This window comes from Pezoporus flaviventris, unplaced genomic scaffold (genome assembly GCF_033815535.1).
Source record: "Pezoporus flaviventris isolate CSIRO_AGI_PZ_B2104156 unplaced genomic scaffold, CSIRO_AGI_Pfla_v1 ptg000013l, whole genome shotgun sequence".
NCBI classification, from domain to species: domain Eukaryota; kingdom Metazoa; phylum Chordata; class Aves; order Psittaciformes; family Psittacidae; genus Pezoporus; species Pezoporus flaviventris.
The window spans coordinates 13439664-13448025 of NW_026892561.1; the positions used below are offsets into that span (position 1 = coordinate 13439664).

Genomic DNA, 8362 nt, shown 5'->3' on the forward strand with positions numbered 1-8362 from the left:
TTCAGCAGAAGCTGTAGCTCCTTGAGCAGCTCTCCTGGCACAGTGGGTCCCCCAGTGAGTGCAGGGGCAGTGCCTGGCACACAGATGCACACAACAGCCTGGGACGATCTTCCTGGAGATTGGCCACTGGCTGTTACAAGTGACCCTCCGTATGTAAAACCCTATGTGGCCCATGGGGCTCCCCGCAACCTACAGTGTGCATTTTTAATGCTTCAAAAGTAGAAACCTAACACAGAACAGCTAAACCATCAAATGACTCTGGAGCAGGTCTCACACTTCAGTCTTGGCAAGCAAAGTGCTGCAGAAGTTCAGGTGTCAGGAAAGAGAGGATTCACCCAATCCCCCTCATGTTCCCCCATGCTACATGTCAACATTATGGGGAAAGCAGCCATGATCACCAGCAGCAATGCCAGTCTCTGATGGAATACGCCACACTTCGGGAGGTTTCTAAATACTCTGAAAGCTTTGTGTTTTTGGAGGATGGGGAAAAGGCAGTTCTTAAAGAAACTGAAACCAGAACACCAAACAAAAGGAGAGTTAGCCAAAGCATCTTTATAAGGAAAAGCCTTTTCCCAGTGGTGGCTGGGCAGGGGGATACATATGCACCTGATGCCCTGGTCAGCTCGGCAGAGGGGTTTCTGTCTCCCCTTCACTCTGCAGAGCTGAGCTGGCAGAGAGAAGAGGCAAGAGGGGAAAGAGCAGCTGCACAGGGTGACAGTCAGTGCTGTAGGCTCTCCTGCTACCTATGGTCACCCTGGAAAGCCTCTGTCCACTTGGAGGTGTCCATGAAGATGGAGGAGGAGCTGTGGAAGAGCCACAGGCAGGGCAGGGAGCCCTCCCGTGTCCAGAGGTCCTTGGTGCAGTCGTACACCTCCATTTCCACCCGGTAGTCCCCGTTCATGCCCTTCCAGTGGCCGCCGGTGACGAAGAGCCGGTCGCCCAATGCTACCATCCCGCCATTCTCGTGGAGCGTGTGGAGGAGCTGCACCTGTGTGAGGGTTCCAAGCATCTCACCCTGCTGAGATGATTGGGACCTTCCTCGGGGTGCTCCCAATCCCACTGAAGAGATTAACCCACCAGGCACAACTCCCTTGCCCCATCCTCCCTGCAAGGTTTGGGAGTCCCTGCAGGCACGTCTTGCTTTTAGCAGCATCTCCCTGTTGTGCTTGTATAGGAGCAAGGTTGGGGGTGCTGTGGGGGGCCCGGGGTGAGTGGAGGGGACAGGCAGGATTTTGTTAAGAGTGCCAAGGCAGGAGGCTTGCAAGCTCTGCTGGAAAACCCTGATCCTGTAGGCTTCTGCATTGTGAATACAGCTTAAAATGAGCAACTCTGTACAAAAGCCATGCACCTAGTGCGAGTGACGGTGGAGCAGGGAAGGAATGATTGGGGCATCTTCAGGTCCACAGGGGTTAATAGAGCAAATGGATGAGCAGGCAGGAAGGAGCAGAGTCAGGGTATGGTTGTGGGGTGCTGACGGGGGGAACACCTGCCCCACCTCCATAGGAGTGCTTTGCCCCAGCCCACCATCCCGCTACCTTCTGCCAGATGTTGGCCTCTGGGTCATACACGTGGACCTTCTTGGTGTTGTCCCCGATAAGGTAGATGAGCCCGCGCAGGGTGGCACAGCGTGGGGCAGAGAGGTATTTGGGGATGAAGGGGGATGTGATCACACTCCACAAATCTGCAAGGAGCAGCCATCAGCAGCGTGTCCCACCCTTGGCTCTTGATGCAGCTGCCAGTGACTGAAAAAAGCATTGCCGATCCCATGGCTATTTAAGGGGCATTTTGAAAGGGAGGGGACAGAGCAGCCAGGCAGGATGGCACCCATGGTTCCCATTCCAGATGAGACTCTTGCATTAAAAAATGTGTGTGTGTGGGGATATTTTTTGTAGTGGTGGTGTGGGAGACCACCACCCGAGGAGGTGGCATTGTCACAGGGGTTTGGCTTCTCCCTAAGGCAGGCAGGATTCCCTCACCCCTCTGCCACAGGGATTCGTCTCCACTGAAGCTCTGGTCTGGGCTGTGCTGCCAGCAGCTGTACTCCTGGATGGCCCCCTACCCTGTGCCACAGCCATCACCAGAACCCCATTGGCACCCGGTTGCATCCCACAAGAACATGCCCAGTGGCACAGGATGTTGCCTGTCTGGGGGGTCACCCTCAGTCCTGCTTCCCAGGAAACTGTTGGTGGGATGCAGCGGCAGGGCCAGCTCTCACCTTGCACAGGGTTGTAGCACTGCAGGGTGAGTGCATTGTACTTGACGGCACAGGAACCCACCAGGTAGAGCTTGCTCAAGCAGCTGGCTGCTGCAAAATTGCTCACATACTTGAGGGCCGGGCTGATGGCACACCAGCTCTTGTTGTATGGGTCATAGCGCTCCACCTCCACCACGTCCACCGTCGTCCCTGCAAGGCGGCAGGACACTGCCCACTGCTCTGGGGCACCCACAAACCCCTGCCCCAGCAACACCCGCGGGGTCTTTGCAGCCTTACCCCCAATAACATAGATCTCGCCATTGAGGATGGCACTGGTGTGGTTTGTCCGGGCTTTCAGCATGGAAGCAATGGGCTTCCAGGCACCGTCCCTGGGGCAGAAGCACCAGGCCTGGGTTGTTGACCATGTGTCATTCTGGGACCCACGGGAACCACCTGGGAAGGGACAGGTCAGGTGGACACCCCTCTGAGTGCAGCCGTCTCTGGGCATCCCCTGCCAGATCCACCCAAGAGGGGGGCTAGGAGAGGGTTTTGCTGGGAGAGGAGGGTAGCCCCTGGCCCCATGACAGTGCTCTGTGCCCACTTCTTTGTCCTTCACCTTCCATCCCCACTCTCTGGGGACACTCACCCTGCGCTAGCACCTACCTGTGACATAAACATCGTTGTTGAGAGCCACCAGGGAAAAGCCCCATTTGTTGTAATCGGGGAAATCTGGCAGAGCCATCCATCGCCCTGAAACCCAGCAGAGCCAAGTGAAGAGCTCCCCCCTCAGACAGTGGTGATGCTTTTGAGCCAGCCCTGTTTCATTCTTCCCCCCCCCCCCCCCCCCCCCCCCGCCCGCCCCTCTTTTTCCCCAGTGCCCCTCCTGACCTCAGATCATTTGGCAAGAGGTGGCTTTGGGGTAGATGGAGGGTTAATTAACATGTAATGGGTGTACAGTTGCCCCATCCATGCCATGCACACTTACTACTTTTGGGGTTGTAAAAGGCAAAGTTCCTGGGGGTGGCCGGCATCTGCAGCCCCCTGTCCTCATCCTCACCCTCTTCCAGCACGCGGCCACCAACCACCACCAGCACCTCCTCCAGCTTCTGCAGTGAGGTGGGGGAGTTCTGCGCACCAGCATCACTCTGGCCCTGATGGAGAGGCCAGGACAAGACCATCAGGGTCCAAGCTGAGCCACCAGCTTGTGGAGTGGGATTTGGGGCAGGGGTACCCACCGTGGTGCGGGATCGTGTGACAAGGGCCTTGCTGGCATCTGAGTCACGGATAAGGGGCTCAGTGGTAAGCAGGTTCTGCAGGTACTGGTCAGGCAGCAAGACGAGGTGAGCCAGCTCCAGCAGCTCAGGAAGGAACTGGGCTCGGGACCCTGGGTCATGGCGTACCCAGCGCAGCACAGCCTCAGCCAGGCTCTGCTCCTCCTGCACCTGTAGCTGGTCCTTGGAGAGGTAGACAGCCAACCTCTCCTTGGAGAGCTGGAGGAACTCCTCCTGCAGAGAAACAGCTTCAAAGTTCTCCTGCAAGAAAGACCAGGCCTTGGAGGAGACCTCAGGGCAGCCGTGGCTCTCGCCGAACTCGCAGATACCTAGGCAGTTGGTGGCATCCATCTGCTGCCGGAGGTAGCGGCTGCAGACCGTCTGGATAGTGGGGAAGTGCAGCTGGCTGGAGGTTCGCATCAGCCCCTCCACGTTGTCCTGGTTGATGGTGACCTTCCCCGTGTAGGCAAAGTCGAGCAGCATCTCCAGGGCACCAGCGTCCACCTCTTTCAGCTCCACCCGTGCTGCAATGCTCTCGGCGAAGTCACCGGAGAACATGGCATAGAAGTAGTGGCTGCAGAGGGCCAGGATGCCGCGGTGGCAGGGGAACTCCCGCCCGCCCGCCACCAGCGTCACATCTGCCAACTTGGGGTTGGAGCGCAGCCGCTGCAGCCCCTCCAGCATGCCCTGGGCATGTGAAGGCAGGCAGAAGTCAAAGTCGTCCACATTCCTCACCATGGTGCTGGGGATGAGCGCAGTGCCTCGCTGGCTGAGAGAGACCCCGCGGAGCGTGGCAGGGGTGCCCCTGCCAGGGAAAGGCGATGACATCTCCCTCCCTCCGCACAGCCGCACCTTCCCAGCGCCTGATCTACAGGCACCAGCCGGGACTAGGGAAGTGCTCCCTGGACCCCGCCATTCCCACGTGCACCGGTGCCCTCCCCATGCTCCTCCGAAGCTGCCCTGTCGGAGCTGCCACCGATTTTTAGGGGGTGGGGGGTGGTGTTTGGGGTGGGTTCAGCCCCGCTCTGTCTCGCTCGCTCCCGCTCTCACCTGGGCTCTGCAGCCCCCCGGCCAGCCCGCCGGGAGGGAAGTGGCCGCGGTCCGGCACTGGGGAGGGACACTCTTGTTGAGACACGGGAAACAGCCGGGACAGGGCAGCACGCTATTTTTAGGCGCCACTGGGACACCGTTCCCTGCTCTTAAAGGCACCGTACAGGCAGAGCTGCCTGCTCCTCCCCATCCCTGTCGCCTCGTGACTTTGCTGTTTTGGAAGGCATCCCTCTGCAGCCAGCTGGGCACCACGAGCCCGGGTGTTACTGCAGCATCGCCCCGACCTTCCCGTCGGGGGCGTCTCTGCGATGTCCCTACTCCCTCTGGCTATCGTTGTGATGTGTTAAATATAGGATGTTATCTCACTCCTCCTCGGCCGCAAATAAGCAGCGGCAGCCGCCTCACCGCAGGGAGTGAGGCCGCCCCAGGGGCCAAAACACTGGTCCTGGAGAGGGTGGGAGGGGGTCAGGGTGCTGGGGCAGTCCCTCTTCCACACAAATAGCTTTCTCCATCACCTCGGGAAGCTTCACTCAGCTCGGACAGAAAAAAGAGGCCTTTATTACAGCCCGCGGTTTCACGCAGCCCTCCCCGCCAGCGGGTGGGCATCACTCTTCTAAGCTGAAGATCTCGGCTTCCTTCTCCTTCCAGAAAGCGAAGCTGCGGTCGATGTAGCGGCAGATCTCCTCTCCATCTCCTCCAGCCTCCCCTAGCCGCCAGGCTGAGCTCTGGGGTGATCCGAAATACTTCTCCTTGATGTCCTCGAAACCGTCCTGCCAGCGCCGCCGGCCGGCTGCGATTTCGTCGGTGACGGCGCGGTGGAAAGCGCGCACCGCATGCCAGCCATGCCGGCCCAGCTGCTCGAACACCTCGAAGCAGAGGAGGTGGCGGCCGCGGCGCTCCTCGGGAGACAGTTCCTGCTCCAGGATGCGGAAATAGCCCAGCATGAAGAGCTCCAGCGACAGGCTGTCGTAGTCTGCCGCCTTCCCCCCGGCCAACACCACGAACTGCTCTGGAGAGAGCAGGGCGCTCGTAGGGGGCGGCGGCGGCGGGGGGCGGCGGGAGGCAGCTTCCCGCCAGCCGCCCAGAAGCCGCTGGATGGCCTCCCTCTGCCGCGCCAGGCGGGCCGTCCCCCACTCCCCAGTCGCCGCTGCCTCCCGGGGGTCCCCGGCGGCCGGCAAGGAGGGCTCGTAGGCAGAGGACCGTTTCCAGTGGCTCAGGAAGAGCATCACGATCCGTTCCTTCCTCAGGCTGCCCCACTCCGGCCCCGGCCCCGGCCCCGGGGATCCGCCGCCGCCGCCGTCGGAGAACCCCTCCTCGCAGCTGATGCCCGAGTCGCTGGCGGCCTCCGTACCTTTCCCTCCGGCCGCCTTCTCTTCCACCGCCCCCCAGGCGGGCTCGAAGGCCCCGCGGAGGCTGCGGACGCAGACCCCGTACTGCCGGATCTCCCGCTGCGCCAGGCTGCCCGCCGTCTCTCGGGGTTGCCCGACGGCGGCGGCGGGGGCACCGGCGGGGGGAGCGGCGAGAGAGGAGACCCGCGCCCCCTCGGCGTGTGCCAGCATCGCGGCCAGGCTGCTCACGGCGCCCGCCAAGCGGCCACACCAGAGGGGCAGCGGCTGCCCGGGAGCGGGCGGGGGGCTGCGCACGGTGATGCTGAGCAGCGGGGCAGGCAGGAGGGCGCGTAGCTCCCGCGCCAGCCGCCGCAGCTCGCTCTGGTACGCCTCGCCCCGGCGCCGCAGCCGCAGGCTCTCCACCGTCCGTTCCAGATGCTGCAGGTCTGCCTCAGTCAACAGCTCCCCGAAGGGGCCCAACATGGCCTGACGGGAGGGCGAAAAGCTCCAGGAGCCCTCGTTCTGCGGAAAGGGTCAGTCAGCCGGCGGCCCCGGGGCTGGCAGCGTGGGTCCGGTCTCTTCCCATCCCCGGGACGCCCGTACCTGGCCGTCCGCCTCCTCTTGGTACACCAGCCGGGCCTGCAGCCGCCGCACCATCACCTGCCTCTTCCACTCGTGGATGGGGCGGCCCCTCTCGTCGTGTGTGGGTACCAGGAAGTCAACTTCTGCCTCCGCGGGGTCCGGCCCCGGGGGTTCCGCGGGCTCGGCCGCTCCATGCTGCGCGGGCAGAGTCACGGGAAGATCGGGGTGGGGGGGGCAGCTCGAGGGGGATAGGCCGGGGGCCGCGGGCGGAGCCAGCGACCTACCGGGTGGGTGAAGAAGGGCGCCGGGATCCTGGCTCGCTGTGAGGGCTTGCGAAGCTTTAGTTCCGCCGGTACCAACCCGCCGGGCTCCATCCCCAGCCGGGCCGGGTGGCTGCCGGGGGGAGAGGCGCAGGCTTCCTCCTGGAGAAGGAGGGCAGGCAAGGGGAGATGCCTCCCTCCCAACACTCCCAGGGCCCCCCAGGAAGGACAGGGTAAGGGGTACTCCGTGAAGATGCCCAGCACATCACCCCAGTTTTTGAGGGAAACCTTTCCCTGGAAAGACCCACTGCTGAGCGTTTCCGTCAGAAAACGGGATGGAGCTGCAGAACATCTGCTGCGCCTTCTTTCCCCGGGGGACATCGCGATGCCCCCGCAGCTGATGACCAAGCCCGGGGCCGCCCACATCTCCGCCACCTCTTCTCCGGGCGCCCCATGCCCACGGCGGGCTGGCTTTTCCCAGGGGATGGGGGCACCCACAGCCCCAGCGGGGCCTTACCTTCTGCGGAGGGGGGGCTGAGCCAGCCCCCGGGGACAGGAGGCACCTGGGAGCCCGCCGCTGAGTGCAGGAGGTCGGGTTCTATCCGGGCAACACCCAAAAGTGGGTGCAGCGGCACCCCTGTTCAAGAAGCAATGCTCAGTACTAGGCAGGAGGGAAGGCTGGAAGCTGAGCAGCCCTGGAGCGGGCTAAGGCCGCGGCTGCAGCGCTGGGGCAGGGAGCGCACTGAGCATTGCATTAATATTTCACCGGAGCATCGAGTGGCAGTGCTGGAGCTCAGTGGGTGGCACCGGCACCAGTCCTGGAAATAGTGGCTCGGTGGCTTGGCTCCAAGCCTTGTCCCGCTCCTCAGGCCAACAGAGAATGGCCAAAGCTGGTCATTGTGCCTACCTCCACGCTAGGTTTTGGGGACAAGAAGTGTTTTGCACTGGCTGGCACATGGTGCAAGTACTGGCAGTGGGGGATCTTTGGCAGAGGGACCCACCACACTGCTGCCGAATACCTGTTGCCGATATTCAGCCACGTTTGTGTTCCTTCAATCCAGCGCCATCCATTATATATGGCCGGGATGGATTAGTGGGGCTCAGTTACATGTGAGAAATTCCATCAAGGGGCTGGAATACAATCAAGAAGCAGCAGATCAAAGCCTTAAACACCAATCACCCGGTGAGGATCCGTTACAGATTCAGCCTCTCAATCCTTCCCCAGCCCAGATGACTCCTGGCACAGGGCGGCGCTTGTGGGGTACGTGAGCTGACACCACCCTGCAATACAGCCGCAGCTCCGGGGTGGGTTACGGAGTGCCTGCTGCAGTGTGGCACCCTGCAATATTAATGGGGATGTGGTATGAAACACGGGAACATGGCCCAGTGCTGGAGCTGCCACATGTCTCAGGTTAAGCAGACAGATGTTGCGAGCTGTGGTATGAGCCACATGCGAGCCTGCTCCTGTGTCTTATTGCTGGCATGGAAGGAGAAGGCTGGAGCTTTGCCAGCTGCTGTGCCAAGGGGGGATTTTGCTGAAAGCCCTGCAACGGTTGGGTCTTCCTCTGGGTACCAGAGAGCTGCTCTCAAACATCCTGCCTCCTGCTCCCCTGGAGTGCTGGGGAAGGACAGAAAGCCACCTCCATGGCTTGGGACCTCTGCTCAGAGGCAGCCTTT

General features: G+C 61.7%; 2 protein-coding genes across 6 annotated transcripts; both read right to left on the minus strand.

Moving 5' to 3' along the window:
• Nucleotides 1–532: 532 nt before the first annotated feature.
• On the minus strand, nt 533–4642 carry KLHL30 (kelch like family member 30). 5 transcript variants are annotated; one of them, XM_061451742.1, is made up of 8 exons: nt 4516–4642; nt 3430–4207; nt 3180–3345; nt 2858–2944; nt 2492–2647; nt 2216–2404; nt 1536–1681; nt 533–988 (listed from the first exon to the last, which is right to left on the minus strand). In XM_061451742.1, the coding sequence occupies exons 2-8, from the start codon at nt 4201–4203 to the stop codon at nt 740–742; spliced, it is 1767 nt and encodes a 588-aa protein (XP_061307726.1). In that variant the 5' UTR covers nt 4204–4207; nt 4516–4642; the 3' UTR covers nt 533–739. The 5 variants fall into 5 exon arrangements, with proteins under 5 accessions (XP_061307726.1, XP_061307725.1, XP_061307723.1 ...); XM_061451741.1 differs by having other exon boundaries at nt 3430–4270; nt 4516–4617; XM_061451739.1 differs by lacking the exon at nt 4516–4642 and having other exon boundaries at nt 3430–4382.
• Nucleotides 4643–4709: 67 nt separating this feature from the next.
• Nucleotides 4710–7111, minus strand: ESPNL (espin like). Its single transcript, XM_061451095.1, is given in 2 exon segments — nt 4710–6847; nt 6955–7111. Coding segments are annotated over 2 exon segments (1884 nt in total). The 3' UTR covers nt 4710–5120.
• Between the last annotated feature and the right edge of the window lie 1251 nt (nt 7112–8362).

Bases quoted from the DNA above. Each gene is read 5' to 3' on its own strand.
- KLHL30 (XM_061451739.1), bottom strand. From the start codon at position 4,293: ATGTCATCGCCTTTCCCTGGCAGGGGCACCCCTGCCACGCTCCGCGGG. The intron at 2,405-2,491 runs GTAAGGCTGCAA...GCCGCCTTGCAG, and splicing joins CGAGATCTATGTTATTGGGG to GGACGACGGTGGACGTGGTG. The intron at 1,682-2,215 runs GTGAGAGCTGGC...TGCTCCTTGCAG, and splicing joins GTGCTACAACCCTGTGCAAG to ATTTGTGGAGTGTGATCACA.